At 41.2% G+C, this 25,305-nt stretch overlaps 1 protein-coding gene across 1 annotated transcript in view; it reads left to right on the plus strand.

Annotated features, from left to right (window-relative positions):
- The window catches only part of LOC145500771 (gamma-aminobutyric acid type B receptor subunit 2-like), a 32,185-nt gene extending 6,880 nt beyond the window's left edge, over positions 1–25,305 (plus strand). Inside the window, exons 2-17 of the mRNA XM_081480309.1 lie at positions 4,241–4,525; positions 5,369–5,521; positions 13,522–13,698; positions 14,369–14,488; positions 15,272–15,337; positions 15,634–15,858; positions 17,234–17,476; positions 18,424–18,487; positions 19,543–19,635; positions 20,818–20,968; positions 22,112–22,244; positions 22,650–22,760; positions 23,340–23,462; positions 24,185–24,523; positions 24,827–24,947; positions 25,182–25,305. Of these exons, the coding sequence (XP_081336435.1) occupies positions 4,295–4,525; positions 5,369–5,521; positions 13,522–13,698; positions 14,369–14,488; positions 15,272–15,337; positions 15,634–15,858; positions 17,234–17,476; positions 18,424–18,487; positions 19,543–19,635; positions 20,818–20,968; positions 22,112–22,244; positions 22,650–22,760; positions 23,340–23,462; positions 24,185–24,523; positions 24,827–24,947; positions 25,182–25,255 (2,424 nt within the window). The 5' untranslated portion in view covers positions 4,241–4,294 and the 3' untranslated portion in view covers positions 25,256–25,305. The remainder of the gene's footprint in view (positions 1–4,240; positions 4,526–5,368; positions 5,522–13,521; positions 13,699–14,368; positions 14,489–15,271; positions 15,338–15,633; positions 15,859–17,233; positions 17,477–18,423; positions 18,488–19,542; positions 19,636–20,817; positions 20,969–22,111; positions 22,245–22,649; positions 22,761–23,339; positions 23,463–24,184; positions 24,524–24,826; positions 24,948–25,181) is intronic.

Consider the following 25,305-nt stretch of genomic DNA (forward strand, 5'->3'; position numbering starts at 1 on the left):
CCATTGACTCCTGGAGCTTTTTGCCAAAAACGCATTTTTTGGACATTTTGGAGATTTTCAGGCTGGATATGGGGCAAATTAGCTCCAATCTACTCAAAAAGACATTTGCAACATGGCAGCATGTCTTTCTTTCCACGAGCATCGCGTTTTACGACATTTGCGCTCAGGCATGCGCAGAAATCGTTCAAAATCGAGTTTTTGGGCGAGAAAGTGACCTACGGCTTTTCGATTTTTTTTTTTGTTTTCACCTTTCCTTTTTCTCCTTTTGTTTTCTTTTTGCTGCAGTGATTGACCTTCTACTTAGCTTGCTTCCCGTTTAAAACATTCTGAGAAAGCATCATCGAGACAGGTAATTTTTGCCATGGAGTAGCCACGTGAAGGGGCAGGAAATTTTGCTCTGAGTTTTCCACTCAACTTTTTGAGCATTTTTGTGCATATCTAAGCCTCCATTGGGCCGATCACTCTGATCTGGGTATCGTTATAAAGACCTTTTCCTCCTGCAGAAGTTGAGCATAGATGATGCCAATTTTGGTCAAGGGTGATGACGTCAGAGGTGGAAGAAAGGCCAAGACTCGTCACGGCCGGTTATGGCCGGCACAGAAGTCAATCGGTTAATATGTAACCGAGGAAAAATGATTTTCCTCAGTGTGCCATTTTTGTTACCTTCGCAAAATCTCTTGTAACCGTTGTTAACGTATACTAAAACCCAGCGAAAAAAAAAACAAACAAACAAAAACAAAAGTTAGCAGGCATATATATATAGCCACAAGTTGTTAGAGCGGGGGGGGGGGGGGCAATGAAAGAGTCATTAAAGTAAACACATTTTGCAGGTTGGGCTAGTTTTTTGCAGCAGGGGCGAAAACAAATGACATCATCGAAAAGCAAGTGCACACGAGAAGGTTATGTTTTTGGTTGTGATTCTGGACCGTGCAATCAACAATAACGTGGCCTGTTTCGTCGGGATGCCAGATGACCTGTTACATAACTGGGACAATTAATGTTCACGAACAGAACTTTTGAATCGCGTTGGCTTGGGGTTGTTTACTGTGGGAATAGCTTTATTTCATGTGCTACATTTGTCCTGGGATGTTTTGATTAGTTCCAGTAGAGACAAATAATTCAGTTAGCCTCAGCTCTTACGCAGAGTAGTTTTTTTCCTGCTGTTTTTTAGATTGTTAGCAGCCGCGATCGATCGCAACATCAACACCACAATTTTCGTTTACGTTCCAGTTCAGCGGTTTAAACGGATCACGAAAGTGATGTTTTCTTTTGAAATTGCCTGAACGATGGATGTTTTCGAAATTAAAAATAACTGATAACGCAGACAGGTTACTAAAGCTTGACGAATCCTCGAGTGATCGCATGATGCCTCGCGCTGAAGTGCGCGCTAGAGCCCTGGCGACTCATGGAAATATCACTGTTTTGAGGCACCTTAATGTGCCTAATATATCACAGAAGACGTCAAAATGTGGTAAGAACTTCAGCGACACACTCGGCTATCGCCTCGTGTGCCACTTTTTGGTTTTTTCCATATTTTGTGATCCATTATTCAACAGACACAGGGCAACATGGAATCTATTGTTTAGATAGAGAAGGATGAGAGAACCAGATTCACGGATTTCCAATAGAACACACTTGACTGGCTACTAAATATGGGTTATTGACCAGGTATAAATATCCAGCCATTCTGACCGAACAAGCATGGTTAATAAAGGATTTATTATATGGCTTTCGGGAAATTTATTCTGTGGGATACAGCATGTAGTCTCGAGAGGGCGGGATAGCGCCATCTTGCCTGTTCGGGTAGCCAATCACAGCGAAGGATTTAGTTCATCTTACCCGCTCACGGAGTTAGCCATGTAAAAATGGCTGGTATTACACGAGAAGCTCGACCAATCATATTGCCGCATTTGCATCTGTATACTAGTAGAATTCTACAAACACAACTAACAACAGCACTTTGACCACGTCCAGCTCGTGACCTGAACATCACGATGGGGATTGCTTACCACTAAACTTTGATAGCGAGTACTTTACATCTCCTTCCGCGCCCTCCCCGCCACCCATCCCTTTTAATTTTAGGGACCAGTACAAAAATATATGAGTAAAAACTAGATATTGACTAAAAATTGCTCTCTCTTTGATACCCTGTAATACTGGTTCCTTTCAGTCAACCTGAGCCCAAGCATCTTTTTCTCCTTCTAATTACGCTACAGTTTCCCTAACATGTGGTATTTTTCAGGAGTTCCTTCCTGGCTATCTACAACTTAACTGTTGCCATACTTGCTTGTGATGACCACGAAGGTGCTTGGGTCGGAATAGAATTTGTTTTTCTTTCTCACTGAACAAGCACTTTTTTCCATTGGAGTTCCTCGCACTGAGTAGGGAGCGCTCTTCTCATAAAGCTAGCATCTGCATATATTTTTCTGTCGCTTCACTGCTTACTCTTTTTGCCATACACCTCAAGACAAAGGCCCCCGGGAGAGAGGTTATCATTGTATCCGGGCAAATGAACAAAAACCTCAGCTGCTGTAAGCCATACAAAAAGCAAGTGGACTGGAATAACTTCTCCAACAAACTTGAAAATAGGGAGGGTCTATTATAATCTGGCGGGTACATTCACATTTATCTGGCGGTTAGCGATTAAGAAATTATCGTGCGGTTGCGGGAAATCATAAATTTAGTTTGCGGTTTTCGTTATTTATTGCGTTTTTTTGAGGGGGTCATTCAAACAACCCGAGCTCTCTGTGTTTCTGAGCAACCCAGTAGACGTCAAACTTTTTGTTCGCTAATTTTCTTTCTTTAGAGACAATTTGTGATCTTCTTGTCTGTGAGGAGAATTACGATTATATTGAGCGAACATGTCGTAAAGAAGTTATTCCGTGCTGTTAACAAATCGGTTATGATAATAATCGTCCTACCAGTGGGGTGGTTTCGGTTTTTAGGAGAAAAAGAAAGCGGTCCGTGGTTTCGAATGAACAAAATATGGCGGTTTGTGTAAGACTCTCAATAGTCCCCTCACTAACACAACAGTCAAATGTCGGGCATGCGCAAATGGGTACATTTTTTGGTAGCCGCGCGCAGATTTCCCGCGCAAAACATGGGAAACAACCGGTGTCACGCAATATTTACGAAAAAAAATTGAAAGTTCATAGAAATCTGTAAAAGGAAAAGAAAGTAGGTAAAAGGAAAACTTAAGACTTTTCAGACACAAAGTTTATTAAGTTACCGGTGTTCTGTTGATTTACCATTTTGTTTTTAGCTTTACCAAAAAAGGTTTATAAGTCTTGAAAACCCGTGTCATGCTGCGAGCCGACAGCGTAGTATATTTTTATTTGTTTTTATTTATCCGTACGGTGCGTGACGCCGGAAACGGACGAAAAACGGTGTGTAAAAAAAGGAAAAATGGGAGAAGAAAAACACAATTGCAATGATTCGGCTTCGCTCAGACGAGCTGGAAAAATTTTGGCAAGGACTGTGGGGATTCCATCCGGATCCTGGATTTGTCTCAAGCACAGCAACGAGATGAATCGAAACGACAAACTGTTCATGTCCATCGTCATGGGGGCATAGCTGGCCAAAATACCGATCCCAAACCGCCTGTACCTCTTCTTTGACCAGGTGGGAAAATCTTTTCTGCACTACAAACCTGGGAAAAACTGGTGCACTGAATGCAAAGTCGAGGCGGACAAAAAAATTCAAGGAGCACGGAAAATACACACCGCGGAAAAGAAAGACCTGCAACAAGCAGAAGTTACAACAATTTTTAAATCTTATTTCTGTAAGCTCTCGTTGTACAGACTAAAACATAAACAAATATATCAATAACGAGGAAAATGTAATTTATAAGATGCCGATGACCCACGAAAAGAACAATGTCATGAAAATATTTTGGCCGCCTTTTAGTTGCTCCATTGCTCGCACATGCGCAGATGTATGACCGCTGTGTTCCCCTCAGTAGGGTCCGCCGTAAAAAACGTCATTCTTATCGCGGACCAAAAGGATCACGGCGTCTGGGAACAAAAAAAGTCCCTTCCTAAAATCAACGTAAACATAATTTTGAAGATCAGAATGTGCTTGGCAAAATCAGACACTCGCCACTGTCACTACAATAAATGTATATGAGACAACGTATTTTTGCGATCGCCGAAAGAAGAAAATTCTAATCTTAGTCTATCTGGCTTATTTTCTCAGTTACAAAAATTCAACAGCTTTCCTTTTTATTTCTTTTTTATTGTAGTTCCACATCAGTTTTTGACCTGGAAGTCGCTTCACTAACTCTTCCGTAGGTGCGATGAATAGTACAGCGGTTATTTCCGCTCTTGTCATCGTCGTGGTGATTGGATTATTAAAGTGTAACGCCAACAAGACGAAGATTATTATTCCCGTACTGGAGAGAAGGCTTACAAACAAAGCGACAGCTGTCGGGATAAACCTCGCAATAGAAGCCGCCAAAAACTCTTCGGATTTGAAAGCTTTCTTCGACAAATATGAAATAGTCATAGATGGCCCTTATTACACAAAGGTACGTTTTGTAGAAGAAAACGTTTAATATCTAAAAGCTGTTGACCAACCCTAAGGTCCATATGGCTCAGTTGGATATTTGCCAAGTTCTTTTATTGCGTGTTTATATGGAACAAGACGTAGGCTTTGAAGCGAGAAAGTTATGCCCTCCAGAAACCTTCGCTATTAATCACTACAAAAGGAAGCTGCCGACATGCAACTATGAGAGATAGAAAGAAAGGTAAAATATTAGGAAGAATGGAAAATTCCAAAGATTTTATGGCAGCTTGAAAACTTGCAAAATTACAAGGATTTGTATGGAAAACCACTGCAGCCTCCTTCTAAGCTTTAACGTCCGTAAAACGTTCCTCTTAAAGGATATAAACCTGAAATTGAAAATTTATCATATAAGCTTTTTGTGAATGTGTTTAGCATTTCTAAGTGATGGATTACCATTGACTAGATCAGTGTGTTCTTGCAAAACAAGTCACGTGACCAACTGTTACAAGTGGCCTACAGGCTTCCCTTCAAAACTAACAACTTGGAAAACAAGGTAGAAGGGTTTTGTAAGTCGTCCAAAAACTTCATCTATAACTTGCAACAAATGTTTATTCGATGAATTGACAAGCTCATTTACTGACAAATCGGGAAAAAACTATTGTATTTTCACCAGTATGGCAGTTCAGTTTTCACGGAATGGAACGTGATTAACATCTTTGAAACTCTAAATGTCAAGGTAATTCCTATGTGCGTTTAAAATATGTCAAACGTGTTTTAACAATAAAAAAACTACATTTATGAAAGACAATGGCACCCAAAGACAACACAATAAGTTGAGTGTATTATTAAATCTGTTCCTCAACAGGGGGTCCCAAGCAACGCTATTTTTTCTTCTACCTTTGCGTTGAAAGATAATACACAGTACAATGGATCACGCCCGTTGATTCTGCTCGGTCCTAACACACCCGGCGAAGCCTCCTCGGTATTGAATGTGGTACGATTTTACGGTAAACTTATGGTAAGAAATGAAATAACCAAGATTATAGTAACGGAGTAATGATCTCTATCTATAGAGCATAGATATTAGTCCCAAAACCTTTTCTCCATTCCGACGCTGTTTCAGCGTTTCAAGTTCCAGCTTGAGCCACGCACATCCGAGTTGACCGAGTATCATAATAATAATATTAATAATAATAATAGTAATATTTAGTGAGGGAATCCAACTCACCAAAGGCGGTTTTCAGTGGAGCCCTCCTAAATAAAAATCACCTAAAAATGACATAAATAAGAGTTACCTAATATCTAATATCTTAATAATATCTTACCAAAAAAGATACTAATAAGATACTAATATCTTCAAATCCAAATCTTCATATCCAAAGAAGATACTAATATCTTATCAAAAAAGAGCCCAGGTTCTAGTATGGTCGTGACGTCCCTTCAAGAATGACATTTTTAAAGCAAAATGAATTTTCTGCTGAATCTACATGTTAAACGCGTACCCTGGAACCATTTAAGACCTTTGCAGACAACAGTAACTCTCCATTTAATCAGTTAACCTACAATCAGGCTTTTTGTCAGGCGAACGGGCTAAGGGCAAACAAAAACGCCAGATGCATTCGTCGATATTTACTTCACGAGTCGTCTGCCGCCCCTTGGCTGCTTACCTGTCATACGATAAATGTGAGCCAATTAGATTTCACCGGCAATTCATGCTTTTCCTTTGGGCGCTTCCGCTCACCGGGATTAATTGGCAACCGTACTCAACATGCCCCCAATTCAATGGCGTTACTTAACTTTGAGCGTATGTCGTATTGTATTTCAGTTTCTATTACTTTCGTAGTGGTCACATCGTTTTTCTACCTCGTGCAGTTTTTCTCCCACCCATCCTCCCCTGTTTTCTGTATTTCTTAGCGATAGGGTGGGTAGCGGAGAGGTTTATTTCTCAGTTTGTAGATTCTATGATTTATCTTGTGTCTTCGGATGTGGAAATAAACTTCTCTCTTGGCCAAAAGCAAACTGTGTTGATTATGTCTTGTTGGCGGGGACAATTCGTCCGGTTGCTAGAGTGAAAGCTACAAAACGCGAGTGGTATATGGCGCTTATATGGGCCGTAACCAATCAGGCGCCGAGAAACACAATAAGCTATTGTTTGGAGAACAATGGATTCTATTGTTCCCTAAATCCAATATGGCGTCGGTTAGTTTTCAGCCAATCAGGAGACGACTTGAAAATTGAAGATGGCGGTGACCCTGAAAGTGCGGCCATGTTGGAAAACAGTCCACCAGCCTCAACGGAGGACCTGGGATCGGTCTCACGGATTTCCATGGCGACACAATCGTTAAAAAATCGATAAAATACTAACAGTATATTTTCACGGATTTCCATGGCTACACAATCATTACAAAATCGATAAAATACTTGCAGTGTCCGGCCCTAAAACGTACAGCTGCAGAAGTCCTTGCTGCCGTCCGCCATGATGAAGACTGAGAGAAATAGGTCCGAGTTCCACCTATATAGGGTACAGCCAAGCACGATGGGACTGTAAAGACAAGTGGATAGACAACAGTGTCCGCAAAACAATTTATTTAATGCACTAAGCAGCAACGACGAAAACTACAACATGGCCGACCACGTGAGCCCAATGTTACGTGATCCGCGAGGCGGGAACTGGACTTGTACTTCGTGTACGCATACTCGTTACATCTCCCTTCCTAAGTCTAATAGTTCAGTAAATGCAGACAGAACGTTGATACTAATAAAAGAAAACAATTGCTGGTTTTCAGTGTCACGCAATTCAAAATAGATCAAAATCAAAATCAAAACCGGTCAATAGATAAAGTCCAGAATCTGGGAAATGAAAGAAGGTAAATATGCAAAGACTCTCGCCAAAATTCTGGTCACAGCAATTTTTCTTATGCGAGATATGCGCAGAAATTTTTTACCCAAATTTATAGAGATTTGTATGGAGACGCCATGCTGGTGCCCATCCGTATAGGCATCAACATGGCGGCCGGAAACCAACAGAAACATCTGTCACTGAGTTTTGCTACAAAAGCGTGAATTTATCCCACGAGAAACTCTAAAACATTAAAATAATACTTTTTCTAAGACATGACTTGTTCAGATAGCCAAGTTCCCCGAAATAAGTCACTTTTTTAACCATCATGACAGCTCTCTAGGCCGTCATGTAAATGCCGCGTCACGCAAAAGCTTAGAAATTCAAGCGTAGTGTATCACAAAACCAAGAACCCATTCGGAGCGAAAATATGTATGAATATTAGTTTTCAGCTGCTCTTATACATCATTCAAGTAAAATCTCAGGAAGATCAATAGTTTTGTAGTTCGAATTTTGGTGACGTCATGTGAAAACCAGCTATAACATCATGTTCAAATCTGCCTTAGAAAACCTTGTGCATTAAACACTATAACCAACTGAAATGCTCTGCACAAGTACATAATAAAGCCAAAGTAAAAAAGCACAAGGTAGAGTCAGTGTCTTATTTCAGCACTCGTAATCTTTTAGCCACACTGGCGGGCGGCGATCACGCACTGGACGATCTTCAGTGTGTGGCCCAGAAACTACTGGAGATGATGGTATTATTGGCTGTGGTAGCTCAGCTGGGCTTGACTCAACCGGTTCAGTAGGATCCGTCAGCTCGAGGTTTGTCTCCACTGACTCTGGTAACTCCTCGGGTGTTGCTCTGAGCCATTTGTGGTTCCGACGATAATGCTTTCCATTCACCTCAACCAAGTAGGAACGGGCCCCCTCCTCTCCAATGACGCGCTCCAGTGACCATTCCTTCTCGCGTGGTAATCGCATTCTAATGGCATCACCGTCGTGCAATTTTGGCAGTTCATGCGAGTGGCGATCATAGTAGTGTTTCTGTTTCTGCTTCCTGATCTTGATCTTTTCGGGGACATCAGTTATCACCTGTGGAGTTAACAATTTCTTGGCTACTGGGAGACGGGTGCGTGTTCGCCTACCATATAGTAACTGAACAGGAGAAGCATTCATACCCTCAGTTGGTGTGCTGCGCCACTCAAGTAACGCCAGCAGAGGATCACGCTTATCAGCTCGGGCTTTGGTCAGCAATGATTTGCAGGTCTTAACTGCATTTTCAACACGACCATTACTTTGTGCGTGATAAGGGCTTGATGTGACGTGGTGAAAGTCCCATTCCTCACTGAAGGTCTTCAAGTCTTCACTGTTGAAGGGAGGCCCATTGTCACTGATGACGGTCACAGGAATACCATGCCTGGAAAACCACGCCTTTAGAACGGTGATCTCACGGGTGCTGGTGGTGCTACTCATATCTTGCACCTCAAAATAACCAGAGTAGTAATCAACAGCTATCAAAAATGACTGCCCGTCCAGCACAAATAGATCAACTCCAACTTTCTCCCAAGGCAAATTAGGCACATCATGAGGCTTTAATGGCTCTTTGCATTGTTGGGGCTGATAATGGTTACAGATTCCACACCTTGACAGGTGATCTTTGAGCTGGGCTGTGATCCCAGGCTAGTAAACAGTGTCGCAGGCACGACGCAATGTTCCTTCTATTCCAATATGTGATTCATGCAGGCTCTTTACAACGCCAGGACGCTCTTTAAATGGTATCACAAGGCGATGACCCTTGTATACCATTCCATCTTCTGTGGTCAGCTCATCACGGCTGTTCCAATACAGCTCAATTAATTGCCTCCGACGCCTGTCATATTTGTGAGCTTCTGCTAGGGTCTCTGGCCAACCTTCATGGATAACATCAGATAGAATCTCCAATTCTTCGTCCTTGGCAGTCTCCTCACGCAGCTTTTCCAGACGAGTAGGGGAGAAACTTAGATCTTCATCATGTTTAATCTGTTCTAACTCAAAAGAAAACAGTTGTTCTCTGCTAGAACGGACGTCACTGTCCTGGGTCTGACACTCATTTTCCAAGTATGCACGACTTAATGTGTCAGCCAAGAACATGGTCTCTCCTTTCTTGTATTCCACTTGGATGTCATATTTCTGCAGGCGGAGGCGCATGCGTTGGAGGCATTTTGGCGAATTGTGGATGGGCTTCCTGAATATCGTTTCCAGCGGCTTGTGGTCTGACTGCACAATTACATTGCTCCTTCCAAAGATGTACTGATCAAATTTTTCACACGCATAAACTATGGCGAGTAGCTCTTTTTCAATCTGAGCATAGTTTTGTTCAGTTTGAATCATCACACGAGAGCTGTAAGCCACTGGGCGCTCCTCTTGTAACAGAGCTGCGCCAAGTCCGCTTTGGGAAGCGTCGCATTGAATGACCACTGGCTTATTCATGTCATAGTAGGCAAGTACAGGTGCAGATACAATCATTTCCTTGACACGGGCCACAGAATCTGCATGACTTTTCAGCCAACACCACCCAGCATCCTTTTCAGTGAGTCTTCTCAGGACCTCTGTTTCTTCGGATAGACGTGGGAGGAACTTTGCCAAGTAGTTCACCATGCCAAGAAACCTACGCAAGGACTGAACATCACTGGGGTTTGGTATTCCCACAATGGCCTCTACCTTGAGTGGATCTGGTTTCAGTCCCTCGGGGATTAGAACGTGTCCGATGAAAGGAACTTCTTGCTATCTCAGTCGAGCTTTCTTCTTGTTCAACTTCAGGTTTCTCTCACGGCAGCGCTCCAGGAAGGCACACATATTCCGGTCATGATCTTCCTGCCACTCAGCAGGTGTGTTGCCAAATCCAACGATCACAAAATCATCTGCAATGACCTCTACTCCTTTAAGCCCCTCAATGTGCTCTCGCATTTTGCGCTGCCAAACTTCCGGTGCACTATTGATGCCAAATGGCATTCGCTTCCAACGGTAACGCCCGAACGGGGTGTTAAATGTTGTTAAAGTACTAGACTCATCATCAAGTTCTACTTGCCAGAAACCATTACTGGCATCAAAAACACTCAAAAGTTTCGCTCCATTCAGCCTAGTTGCAATTTCTTCAATTGTGGGCATCGGGAAGTGTTCACGCTTTATGACAAGATTCAGATCTCTGGGATCTAAACAGATTCGTAACTTGGTTTCCCCCTCAGCTTCAGTGGATGGCTTGCTCACTACTAGCATACTTGACACCCAGTTAGTAGGTTGGTCGACTTGTTCGATTATGTTGGCAGCTGCCATTTCTTCGAGTTTCCTCTGAACCTCGCTCAGTCATCGCAACAGGTAGACGCCGCGGAGGATGTACTACAGGTCTGATGGACTCGTCTGTTACGATGTGGTATTGTCCGTCCAACTTTCCAAGGCCTTCAAATACATCGTCATACTCTTCCAGCAATGGTTCTGTGTCTGTCTTCAGTACATTGACGCGTGGATCTCGGTCGCTGTCAAGAATCTTTATCAACTTCATTTCCAACATTGTCTGCTTGGACAGTGTGGGCTCATACCCATGGCCCCTGACTACATTGACTTCTATTTTGTGTGCGTTTCCTTTGCGGGAGACATACACTGTGGCTTTGCCCTCGATGGGTTGCTCATCTCCATTAGCTAAAACCATGACTGACTTTCCGCGTGCATTGAGGAATTTCAAGTGTAAATCGCCTGTCGCCCTCTTGTAGACATCCAAGGGCAAAAGATTGCATTCAGCCCCAGTGTCCATCAAGAAAGTCACATCATGACCTGAAAGGGCCTTAGACTCCTTTGATACAGTGAGGGTCACCATCTCACGACCTCCGTTACCAACGCCTACAGCACTTAAATAGAATCGCTCTTGCTTTTTGCTGGGCACTTGACAACAAAATGATTCTTCTTTTTACAATATGCACATATCTGACCAAAGGCAGGACAGCTGCGTCTTTCGTGGTTCCGACCACAGAATATGCAGTCCTTGATCCAACCACCGCTGACAGATGGGAGATTTTCTGACTGCTCTTTCTCTTTCTCTTTCTCTTTCACAGCACTCAATCCGGACTCAGCAGACATAACTTTCATTTGCACGGCCGTACTCTCGGCAGCAAGAGCGATATCTATAGCTTTCTCAAGGGTCAATTTCTTCTCTTTGAGCAAATTTTCACGTACCTTGGCAGTTTTGGTACCTGGCACCAGTCGATCCCGGAGAAGCTGATCGGGTGTGATTGACTCGAAATCACAATTTGCTGCAATTTGGCGAGGCTCCGTCAAATATTGGTCAACAGTTTCAGATTCCCGCTGATCCGGCGTAAAGAAAAGAAAACGTTCGTAAATAGTGTTTTCCCTGGGAATGCAATACTCTTCAAACTTGCTTACAACCGAAGCGATTTTCTTTGCCTCGTCTGGCGAGGCCCATGTAAAAGTACGAAACAACTTGTTCGCTTCTTTTCCAATTACTGCCAAAAGGGTCGCTACTTGGCGCGCTTCTTCCTCTTTATCTAGCTTCGTAGCCAACCTGTAATTATTCCAAGCAGAGACCCAAGTTCGCCAATTGGACGCTGTGGAACCATCGTTTAGCTCGAGTATGTCAGGAGGAGGTATTTGGAAATTCGCCATTGTTGTCAAACTTGAAATCGGACTTGTCGAAGGAAGCTGTTCGCTATCTTCACCACAGCGTTCGCTCATAAATTCGGCGACTTCTGCCACAAATCATTCAGTTTTCTTGTAGTGTGGATTCGGGAAACTTCTGACACCATGTAACGACAAGTGGATAGACAACAGTGTCCGCAAAACAACTTATTTAATGCACTAAGCAGCAACGACGAAAACTACAACATGGCCGACCACGTGAGCCCACTGTCACGTGATCCGCGAGGCGGGAACTGGACTTGTACTTCGTGTACGCATACTCGTTACAGGGACGATGACGTCATTGGGAACCAATCGGAGAAGACGGCGATATCAGCATACATAATGAGATACTTACCAGCTTCCCAGTATCCCTCTCTTAAGGAGAGTATTAAACCTTGAGATCTCTGCGTGATGTCATAACGTTAGGGATTACCCCTTACATAAAACAAAATAAACAGAATTAATAATAAAAGACTTACCAATTTCTGAAAGTCTTCCATGTGATTGGGCGTTGATTTACTCCATCAATAATCGAAAGCGAGATGACAACACTGTTTTCCGTGCTTTCTTTCTCATTTATAGAAGCCTTGAGGGTTCAGCCACGTTGTTCTCCAAATCCAAGATGGCGTTGGTTAGTTTTCCCCCAATCAGAAACTGATCAAAATTCTTGTTTTTCGGCCATTTCAATTTCAGGAGAAAAAGAAAACAAACAGCGGTTACAAACATAACAAACGGGTTTCGCATAGTATATTAAACTTGAAGTTTCGTATGCTACAACATATATCTTCAAAAGTGACGCTTACAAAATATGACAAGATTTAAAAAGACTAAAACTAAAGCGAGGTATTGGTAACTAGCCAGATGACAATGAACAAAAGAAATTACATCCGGTGTGAAATAATAAAGAAAGAGTTTTTCCTACCGACGTTTTCATTTAGGGCGGGTTTTAAGTCCCGTATTAACAACGTTTCCTTGATTTTACACTGTAAATCACATTGACCACTTGCTACTGAGAATCTCAAAATGGTCCCATTTGATGTTGTGACTGGTAGAAGTTGAATGATCAGTAACAGCGGAGGCGTGACCAACTTGAGTCAGAGCTTTGAAGTGCTCCGTCTTTCTGTCATGCAATCTTCTTTTGGTTTTACCCATGTAGAAAACATTACAATCCCAGCAACTGGCTTTGCAGACAATCTTCCATTTCTGCGAGCGGTTGAAACGATCTTTGTAAGGAAAGAAAGACTTAATTCTGCGAGCGTTCTGAAAAATAACCTACGGTTAACAATTAAAATTTTCACCAAAAGGGATTAGTTTTTAAAGTAATTAAAGTGTTAAAAGGCTGCACTAAAATACATCAAAAGAGAAGCAAAACAAGGATGGCTAGGAATGGGGAATCTAGCTTAAAACAGTTAGAGTTGTGTCTTCGATTAACCATGTAGTTGCTAACAATCAACAAACGTTAATTAATTAACTTAAATTACTAACCATCTTCTATTTCTTTTCAACAGGTGACATACCTAACAACTACTTCTGAAGTGAGCGAACTCGAAAATAGTTTCGGATTTACCTTTGCGCCAACAGCGTTCACATTCAATGTTGCAAACTTTCGACTGATGGACTACTTCAAGTGGAAGAGAGCCGCGATCGTGTATGATTTCCTGGATACAGGAGGACTTTATGTGAAGGTGGGGCCTAAAATACATTAAGCATCAGTTAATAAACCTAATAATAATAGTTCGTTTATTACGAATTATATAATTTCAAAGTATTAATAGGTGAAATAAATAAATAACTAAATAATTTGGTGGTAGACGTAGATTGATATATTATGATTTTTTCTTAAATAGTGATCATGACTCTTTTTAATCTTAAGCCTAATATTCTTTACAGTTCCGCTTGTTCTATTTCAGCACGGTCTTACCAGACATTTTTGATATTCACTCCTTGAATGTCATTCATCGAGCGAATATCGTGTTTTCCATCGTTCACTTCGAATACTAGATTTCATTTACATGTAATACTCGACGCCATCCTCTCCCTTAACTCGCTACTCTTGTGCTAAAGCTTTGAAACTAACCTTCTGAGTTTGATTGTGTAGATTGCTGTAATTGGGTCAGTGTTAAATTAGCCCACTGTGTCATTTTAAAGTATAATTACAGGATAATTACCTAACTCGGTTCGATAGGTATACGGAGCAACAATGGCCGAGCGGGATGAACAGCAATTCATACAAAGCAGGAGCTATATATATGTCATAGAAATAACGCAATGGAATAACAAATTCCTTTATTTCATGGTGTGACTAAACTTCACTCAGAATAGTAATTGCGAATTGTTCTTCATATCAACTTTCAGGTAGTGGGTGATCTTATAAACCATCCGGATTTAGAAATCATCGGATTTGAAGCAATTAATACAGGTTTGCTGAGACAAAATATAAAAGAGGACATCAAAATAAAGCTTAACAAACTGAAGGTAATAATTAACCCTCAAGACTAATCCCCCACACAGGCCTAACGTAGTCCATCTTGGGTATTACATCACTCCCGGTTTCGGAAATCCGTGGACCGGAGAGACTAGAAATAGCCAGTCCTGTAACGCAGAGTTTGCTCTCGTGGACCGCCAAAGCAGCTCTGTGGTACCATTATACGCGAAAGAACTGGGTACCATTGCTAAAATTAATCTGAGAGGGATTACCTTGAAAATAAAGCCTATTTTACTATATTTTTTCATCCTCTCTTGCCTCGCTTGAAATCAGTTAACTAAACTGAAGTATATCAACTTTGCTTAACAAGAATAGCACACGAAAGTCTAGCGACTGACAAACCTGGACTGCTCCTGCACTGGACTCGAGACCAAGCGGGTCAGACAAGAGCCCTTGCCAGGTCATTGCTTTGTGTTTTGGGCAAGATATTCTTATCTTACAGTACCTCTTGAGGGGCATGAATGGTTACCGACCAATGTAATGCTAGGGCCAGCCCCAGCCATGCGATGGACTAGCATCCCATCCAGGGAAGAAGAGAGTAGAAATACCCCTAGTTGCTTACCGAAATCCGGGATAAGCCTCAGCGACATGGACCACTTGGCCCATCATACTTTACCTTTTCCAGTGAATCAATCAATTAATCAATCAATTTATTTATGTCAAAACCCTTGACAATAAGTAAGAGTATAAGAAAATGCGTAACATAAAGTTATCTACTTTCACTATTTTTCGTGAAAAAATAGTAATGAATTTTAATATGGAATTTTAATTAGGAATTGGACGCTAAAATATTTCTGGGCGAATTCAATAAGAGGGGAGCTAGTCTCGTGTTTTGTGAGGTGAGTTTTTTAACAGTGTAACTTTAACTTGTCTAGTTATTACCGTCCAACCCTATAAAGTAAATTAAATGTCAATGCTTTTTTTCAGTAACCATGGAGTGATTCGAGAACCGTGGAAACAAAATATAAAAATCAAGTCCAGAGCAAATTGTTTTTGGCTGAAAGTTATCAGAAATAGAATTATAGTATCTTTCACTCAGTTATATTTTGGGAGTCTGGGCATTATCATATATTTTTACATTTGTGATTAGCTTAACAACGATGTTGAAACAGGCGTCGAAACTTTTCAATTACAGGCGTTCAAGATGGACTTTTATGGACCGGAGTTTGTTTGGATCTTGCATCCGGATGCCGGAACCATAGAGGACTGGTATAGGCTTGTTGAAATAGAGAGAAGAACGAATAACGAGACCGAAACTTGTACCAAAGAGCAGTACCAAAAAGCTGCTGATAGAGCCTTCATATTCGAGAAGAATATCTTATATCGATCTGATGAAAATACAAGTACTGCTTCCGGTCTGGTAAGAAGCATGTGTGGACACTTTGAGAGGGATAAACAACAATATCATTCATGCTAGGTTTAAGGAGATAATGATTCTTAGGCCTCGTCCACACGTATCCGGATATTTTTTTTCTTTCCGTAATCAAAAATTTCCCCGTCCACACGTAGCGTATTCAAATCGAATTCGCATGTCCACATGCATCCAATGGTATTCGGATTCACTCTAGAGAAACGAGGCCTATACGTTGTGCCGCCATATTGGTTTATTGTTCGGTAAGAGACTGGACACGATTTTGCTACGTCATCGGATTTTCACCGTCCACTCGTTATCGGATTCATTGCGGATTTATGTTTTTCCACTCTGGGCCGGGTTGTTCGAAAGCCGGTTAACGCTGACCCAAGATTAAAAGTTAACCGAAGTATTAATTTTTCTTGGATAAAAATGTTTACTGCTTACGTTTTGTGTAGTTTGAGCTTAGTCAAGCTCAAAACTGAAGGATAAACAGCATAAACAGAAAACATCACGGAAAAGTTACGAGAGCGGATTCAAAAATATCCGGATTCGCTGCCCAATTCGGCGGATGCAAGTGGACGGAAGCCGGATCCGGAAAGAAAAAGTTACCGATTCAAAAATATCCGGATTCGCTGCCCAATTCGGCGGATGCGAGTGGACGGAAGCCGGATCCGGAAAGAAAAAGTTGCCGATTCAAAAATGTCCGGATACGTGTGGGCGGAGCCTTGGTACGAAAAGTGCCCGCATTATTTAAAGACGGCTCTGTGATTAGGCGGAGAATAGCGCTTCAGATTGCAAACTAAGAATTAAAAGCATTTAGTTTAGGGACGGAATACCTCTTAGCTTAGGCAAGGAAAACCATGCGGCAAGCTTCGGATCAATAGCGATTAAAAAAAAATATTTCAATTTTCAAGCTATACTTAATGATTTGTTCAATAACAGAGCATGTATGCAGAACACTATTACGCGCAATGCGTAAACACATTGCAGGTAACTGCTAATTTGTTGGTTATTTTTAATATAAACCAGACACTAATGTTTGGTTGTAGTGCCAGACATTCAGAAATATTTTTCACCTAATAATATACATGAAAAATTACTCGTCTCTGATTGGCTGAGAGCAGTGCAGTTCAAGTGTAACACCAGTGCAAATTACACATCGAAATTATGGATTATGATTGGCTGAAAGACTATAGATTTTCCCGTAAACACCTCACGCTCGGTTAATAAGTAGTTAATTATGTATGACTGAGAAAATTCCGAATGTCCTCTCGTTCATTTGCACTGTAATGCAAATCGATCATTTGCGTTAAACTGTTTTGCTCTCAGGCAATCACAATGAAGTAATCTTCTTGGTCATATTGTGTAATTTTTTTTTCAGACATTGAGGGAAGTCTTCAGTAAACCAGAAACGAAAAAACTCAGCGACGACTCAGACAAGACCGAAATGGCAACAGCATTTGATACGATGTGGGCCATCATACTAGCCTTGAAAGAAGCTAGCACCGCATTGCAAACAGCTGATCAGCCACTGAAGTATAATGTGGAAGAAACAGTTGGTAGTTCCGCGGTAACTGAGACTATAGAATCAAAGCTCCGTAATGTGAGCTTTGAAGGTCTCACGGTAATTGCTTAATTATTTGCTTTTCTAATCCGCTGGTTCCCATAGCGGAGTGGCGGTGGAGAAGTGTTAGGTGATGACTCAAACAATGACTGTGAAAATGACCAGCATTTTAAAGCGAGTTAGGTGTGTAGGCCCGGGGGGACTCCCATATAAAAAGGAGGGGGTGCTCGTCGGGAATTTTGAAAACAACCCCTGAAAGGTACCATGATCCTGTTTTTTTTTTTTTTTTCATCCCCAAGAGGTACCAATTGTAAAACAACACATTACCTCCCGTTAATTTGTTTTCGGTTCAGTGCCCTAAATGGTACTGCAAAAGCTCCCGCTGCTGACCTTTTGATGCTGGACACCCTAGAGAAGTACCAAAACCGCTTTTTAACTCCTAAAAGGTACTACGAGCCGCCCCATTATTTTTATTTGAGAGTTCCCCCAGACCACCACGCGGTGTATAGGACGGTACTCGCCAAATTCCAGCATGCAACGGTCACACCTACCACTTCACATTTACCCTGAGGGCACTCCCTTATATGGGCTATATAGGTATATGCGGCACCAGACGGTAGGGTTTTTCAGCCATTTTGATTATAAATAGGGTATCGATTTTGGCCATTTTGGTCCTAAATAGGGTATGGCTATGGCACTCTTAATCTAATTCTTAAATTAACTATGTTTTTTAGAGGAAGCTACTTTTTCATCATTATCGATAAGACCATCAACAAAAGCCTTCATAAATTATGTTTGGGGCAACTGTGCCAGCCGCAACGGTCATAAATAGGATATTAAATTTTTGGTCAGGTCATAAATGGGGTATGGAAAACCACAGATTTTGGTCATGAATAGGGTGAGGAAAGGTTTTGGGAAGCGGGCCGCAGACCCTACACATTATTTGTGGGAGTAGCTCCCCAGGACACCCTAACCCCATAGATAACGGTTTCTTTTTGTGTTTTTAGGGTCCGATATCGTTTACTGGTAATGAGGAGAGGGAAGGAATAATAGTAGTGAAACAGTTCCAAGGTACATAGCTTTCTTGATAGAATGTTTTCATCTCAGAATGGATCCAATTCGGTTTCTAGCTCATTCATTAGACTGGCTTTAAGTTGACTGTGGTAGGCGCGGTAGCCTGGTGGTCAGTGCGCTCAGTGGACTCCTGATCGAGCGGTCTGGCTTCAAGCCCTAACCAGGGTCATTGTGATGTTTCTTAGACAAAACACGACTCTCACACAACCTCATTCCCAGGCTCTCTATCCTCTGCCTCCCTTGGCCGTTGGAAGAAAAGAGAGCCTGGGAACGAGGTGGACGCTTACAGTGCCCTACATCACCAGCTGGAGTACAATAAATTTAATGCTGAAGGTGACCCTGCGATGGACTAGAATCCCAGCCAGAGGAGTAGAAATACTTCTAGTCGCTCAATGCTACAGAAACCGGGATAAGCCCTAATGGCTTGGCCTGCTTTACCTTTTTACATTGACCGAAAGTAATGTATTAATTTGGTTTTCATTTACTGTGAAAAATGTGTTGCTAATCTATGTGCGATATGTACATGTTGTCTCGTGTAAATTAGCAGTAAATTCCTTTGCTTGTCCTTTCCATTGCTGGAGTTTTAATTGGTCAGCAAAACTCCAGCTACACGCTATAACCAGTCATATCCAGGAGTCCATCACCAGGAGCGTGCAACTACCCCATATTCCTGTCACGGCGTTTTCACAGACCGATGTATCTTCAATTTAAATTTACTGCGAATTCAGACCCCCGCAGGAACCTCAGTGACCAATTACAAGCACGGACTTAAAAATAAAGAGGGAATTAGCGTATTTTATTGTTCTATTTTTATTTTGTCGACATGTCCACCTGAGGCCGTCATTTTCTTCCTTACCGATGCGCGCTCATATAGACCAGAACTGAACTATTTCGCGGGAAAAGAAGCCTAAAAATAGACCGGTCTGTAAAAATGCCGTAACATAGGCTTAGTATGGCAGTTGCACGCTCCTAGTGATGGGCTCCTATCATATCTCATTGAGCAGTAGTAGCTTATCTGGACGATTGTTTTTCTGCTTTGTCCCTTGTCACAGATGGTGGAACGAAGCTAGTCCCAATTGGCCAGCATTTTACAAAACAAAACAAGTTTGAGCTGTTTGAGGCCACCAAGAACTCTTTATGGAAAGGTACAGAAAAGGTGTTACTATTCAATGGGACTTTGTTCGGCCAATGAATACCTCACCTAAATCAGCTTAAAACAGAAAAATGACAAGTCTTACGCTTGTTCTGCAGTGGCAGTAGGTATCTTCGTTCTTGTGTCGTCGTTTGCAAAAATGTAACTTGGAATCGACCAAATTCTCGTTTCGTGTAGAACTTGGGCTAAGCTAGGTGACACAATTTGATCAGCTTCTCTCAAACTCAATAATAACTCTATAGTAGTTTTTCTAGTAGTGTTATGGCTACATTCGCATCTATCATCATGTCAATAACAATTCATCAAGTTTAAACGAAAGAAATCATAACCGTGACGGTGTTTGGATATTGATCTGATCTATCTCTTTAACACATATTCTTACCTTTTTGTTTCTCCGTTATTTCGTTTGAGTTGGCTTCAATTGTAAAGAAATATCACGCACTCGATTCAGTGTTTTACCACATTTCTAAACACCTAATGGTTCGTCAAAAATCTGATTCCACTCTGCGTCACAGTGTTTGGAAATGTGGTAAGATAAGATCTCTCTTGTTTTATCTATTACATTAAAGTTGTCCTTACACAGTCAGCTGTATAGCAAGGGACATACTGAGTTAATCCAGAATAGAATTGTTCTAGATATTCTTGGAATTGTTAAGCAAAATGTGGTGTCCTCCGGGTTGTTGTGTGTTTTTTTTTTTGGTGGAACGTTCTTCAACCACGAGCGAGCGATTTTTTGAGCGAGAGCAGAGTCATTTACCCTGGTTTGTTTCATGTCTTAGCTGTGAAAGGTTTAATGAATTTACCCTTGTTTATTGAAAATTGTGTTCACATCTTTAGAAGTTCGTGAATACCTAATCAGCTCAGAAATAACTAAAGCAATACAATTATCTACAGTACACTTCCCATGACAAAAATGAGTGTATAACAGAGCTAGAATGGGAGATTGCCAAGCGACATGATGCGATAGGATCCAGTGATATTTCAGATGTTTATACAATTAAGCCCCTTCTCATGTTTTCTACCCACTTGTTTTAAGAAACTCTAGTAAAAAATGTTTTAGATAAATTAGGCGGATAAACGACATAACTGAAATTTGTATAAATTCTTTGAGTTTCTCTCTTTTAGATTAGTAAACTAAAAATGAAATTTATTACCTTGCCATGCATACTTTCAGGGAATAAGCCACCCAAAGATCACTCAGTTCAATATCAGGAATTTATGATGATCCCGTTACCTGTTATAATAGTCATGTGGCTTATGGCAGCTGTTGGAATCCTCTGTTCTTTGGGTTTCCTGCATTTTAACATCAGCAATGGAAAGAGCAGGTAAGACATTTACCGTCGAGGCCGTGTACTGATACCGTAAATTCTCGAAAGAGCGCCCGGGGCGCTAATTTCAAATTTAAGAGAAGACGCGGGGGGTGCTTATTCGAGGGGTCGCTTAATCGAGGGGGGGCGCTTATTTAATTTTTCCCAAATCGTGCACTGACATGATCATTTTTTTAATAAATCATCTCCACGCAAACAACAACATAAGGTCTTTATCGACGTAAAAATCTGATCCTAAAATTTACATCGCGGCACCATTAGAAATTCACGTGGTCACGAACTGAAACAATATACAAATATAATACTACAAGACGAAAACTATACATCCTTTGCCGTCTCATCACCCGTCCACAAAATAGGGGGAGGGGAGGGGAGTGCTTATACGAGGGGGGGGGGGACGCTTATTTTAAATTTTGGCCGATAGGAGGAGCGCTTATTCGGGGGCGCATATTCGAGGTTGGGGGGAGGGGGCGCTAATTCGAAGATTTACGGTATATGCACAACAACAGAAACTGATTTGTTTAGAAGAGATTTCCAAACATTGAAAACCAGCGACATAAAGCCCGCTTTTGGAAAATACCCTTTAATTACATTTGACAGGAAAGTCATAACAACATACATAAAGTCTCCGCAGTTCAAATATGTGAACTTTCATAAATTAACTTGTATCTTCACTATCTACGGGTGTATTACGAACTAGCAACGTGATCAGCTGCCAGTTGGCTTGATAGCTCAGCTGGTAGAGCACTGCACCGGTATCGCAGAGGTCATGGGTTCGAATCCCGCCGTTCAAGCCTCAATTTTTTTTTTAGGCTTTAATTTTACAGTTGCTTAAGTTTTGTATAACTGTGATGATAAATCATGTCTTCACATCTTTCCACCCAGTTGAAGTATATAATATTTCATATAATGACTTGTATCATGACAAAATGCTTATCGATACTGACACCAATTTAGTGCTAAAACTGGCTACTCTTTCAGTTCATGGTCGTGAACACGTTTGAAGTAAAATCTATTCGTAGTTTCTCAGTACATATTCATCCCTGGAAAAGTTATTATCCGACCTTCTTTTTGTCGCCCAATGCCCAGCTGATGACCAACCACTGGCGAAGAATAAATCTCTTTTTTTCCTCTTTGCAGAATCATTAAGATGTCATCACCAAATCTCAATAATATTATTATTCTGGGCTGTATGCTTTGTTACACCTCAGTCGTTTTGCTTGGTTTAGATGCGAGGATCCTTTCTTCAGATGAGTACGGAAGCAATTGTAATGTAAGATATAACTTTTTGTCGTTTGTTTTAAAGAAGCTTCCAAATGACTATCGGCCAACTAAAGCCAAAAACCACCTAGCTAATCATAAGGTAAGGAAAGCTAACTTTATTTTAAGTCGTCAACGTGGGGAGTGGTTGCTTAATCTCCCGAGCCAGGGGCTCATGACAAAAACGCACTACTATTTACATTAACATTACTACTTACAATTACTATATTCGCTAAGATAAAATCATAGAAAACGCAACAATTTTTTTTCTTTACACGTAGCAGCCACTGCGTTTTGATCAGGGAAACCTAATTGCGTGTAAGGCGAAGATAGGTCTGATTTTGCACACATATGAAATACGAGACGGAGAACCTCCTAAACTATCTTACAGAACGTTAACACTTAATTTGGTCATCAGGCTCGAGCTGCAGTGCTTTCTATTGGATTTTCCTTATCATTTGGTGCCATGTTCAGCAAAACCTGGCGAGTGCACAAGATATTCACAGCTGCCACGACCAACAAAAAAATGGTGAGATTGTGAACTATAGGGACACACTCACTTGGTAAATACTACATAGTTTAATTTCATTAACACACACGACAACAACATACGCGGGCGAGGAGACCAAAACATATGCATAAGATTATTCTTGCTTGATTTCTCACCGAAATCAGCCTTATAAATAGCTTGGTGGCAGCAAAATGAACATGTCTGTTTACAGTTGGATTAAGCTGAAGCAGGATTATGTAGAGTACGATATAACAACTTTCTATAGTTTGAATGAGCGACCTGAGCACACCGCGGTAGCATCATAAACCTTTAGACAGGAGCACATGTCGCTTCTGTCAATAAGTCCTGTCTCATAAACAGTGAAGATCTGTTTGAAACATTCCGATTTAAACTGTATGTTTGATCTCAAGTAAATGCTTCGTATCTGGAACCGCGAACGCCGGAGATCACTGTTTTCATCTATCCTCGACCAGCTGTTAAAGAGGGATGGTGTATATTCGAAGTCAACCTTTCATTCAAGAACATACGGTATCAAAATTTCGGCTACGGAAGGTATGGAAGTGTCCATGACATCTTGCCTTCTATGTTTTATCTCAGGCCATCAAGGATCTTCACCTGCTTGGTATTGTGGCAGGCTTGCTAGCTGTCGATGTGGTGTTCTTGTCATACTGGATTGCAACTGATCCGCTCCAAGCCAAAATACTGACATTTGAACATATGGTGAGACATTTACAATGCTCTTTACTTACTTTAATATCTGTAAGATCGCCTTCTAAATCATTGAATGTTCTAAATTAAAGAGACTCTATTAAAAACAACTTCTCTTTTCTCGACACACGCGTTTTATGCTTCTCGTATTTACCAAGGCGCATTAAATGTTACGCATATTGTGCGTCTTAAACGTAATATATATTCGTCTTAAACAAATACGAGCGGAGCCATTCTAGTTTCTATGGGGGCTAGAATATCTTAAGTTTTCAAATATTTTCGCTTGCACACGATTGGTTTAAACACGTCACGTGACTGAAGAGCTAAAACTGTGGAATATCCGAGTAAAATTCAACAAATTTCTAAACCGCGCGTGTTGCGAAAAAAATAATTGAAGGATAATACACACAATAGCCTCCATTTGGCACAGAAATATGCTCGGATATTTGTCCTTGGACATTATCTGTTCCTGAAAGCTCACAGTTCTCCTCGAGTGCTATCTACGCTCTCGGAAAACTGTTTCCTTCTCGGAACAGATAATGTCCGCGGACAAATACCCGAGCATATTTCCGCGCTAAAGGGAGATTATTGTTTATCTAAGTCAATGTCATAAAGGAAGAGAACGCATCAAAAACGTTTCAGATAGTTTTAGATAGCGCTTATTACGACACTCAAATTACCTTTTAAAGCCGCTCTCTGTAAAATAGCTATAATCTTGGATTATCTATCTGCAGATCCGAAAGAGCGAGGACATTATTATCATCCCTGTGTTGTACCAGTGCACTTGTCAATACAAAACGTACTTCCTAGCCGTTTTATTCGCCTACAAAGGCATCCTTCTGTTATTTGGTCTGTTCTTGGCTTGGGGGACACGTAATGTTAGCATTCCTGCTCTAAATGACTCCAGGTACATCGGGATGTCGGTTTATAATGTGGCCGTGCTGTCCATCATTGGTGCTATTGTGGCTTTTGCTATGGATGGCTCGGTGAATTATGAAGCTCTATATGCCATTACGTCATTGTGTCTGATCGTGTGCACCAGCGTTACTCTCTTACTCGTGTTTGTGCCAAAGGTAAGAATTTAGTCCAGTTCTGGCCCTCTCTCTTTCACGCAACGCTGAAGCATATTTTTGCGTGACAGAGAGAGAGAGATCCAGAACTGGACTAGCAAGGATTAAATCTGAAAGCTAGCCACAAAATAAGAACAACACCTCGGGTAAATTAAATGTTCCATCTTTTGGTACAACAGAAGAATCGCTGCTTATATTTTTGTGATTGTCTGTGAAAAGTGTACGATTAAAAGATGAAAGATTACTTAGTTAACAAAATATAAAACTTCATTCGATGTTCTGTTCTTTTTTTCTTTTAACTTTTAGATTTACCAGTTTAACAAGAGGGACGAGGCAGTCAATGCCTGTGTTAACCTCGACCTAATAGAGGGGCAGATTTCATCCTGTAAAGCAACACAAACTGATTGGGATATCCCAGAAAGCGCAGGTAAAAAAACAAAACTCTTACCAGCGATGAGATTTTTCCTTAATTTACTCTCTTCTGAGCGTAGGCTCACCGCAAACCCCCATGATACAAATCTTGCCCCAAAATATCCATTACTTTTAGCAATGAGCGATGATGAGTGGAAATTGATGGTGGTATGAATGAAGGTTGGTGGAGATAAAGATATCTGAGAGGCTTCCAAAATTTCTAAACGAAGTATTTTTGTTTCTTCGCTAGGAGCCGAGCCTATGACTTTCCAGGCGACAGTGCATTGTTCTACCACTGAGTTACAGCATATTCACGGAGAGTAGGCCTTTGAACAATAAAATAAAAAATAGCGATAGCGTAGGGGTAATGAACG

Source organism: Orbicella franksi, chromosome 10 (genome assembly GCF_964199315.1).
Source record: "Orbicella franksi chromosome 10, jaOrbFran1.1, whole genome shotgun sequence".
NCBI classification, from domain to species: Eukaryota; Metazoa; Cnidaria; class Anthozoa; order Scleractinia; family Merulinidae; genus Orbicella; species Orbicella franksi.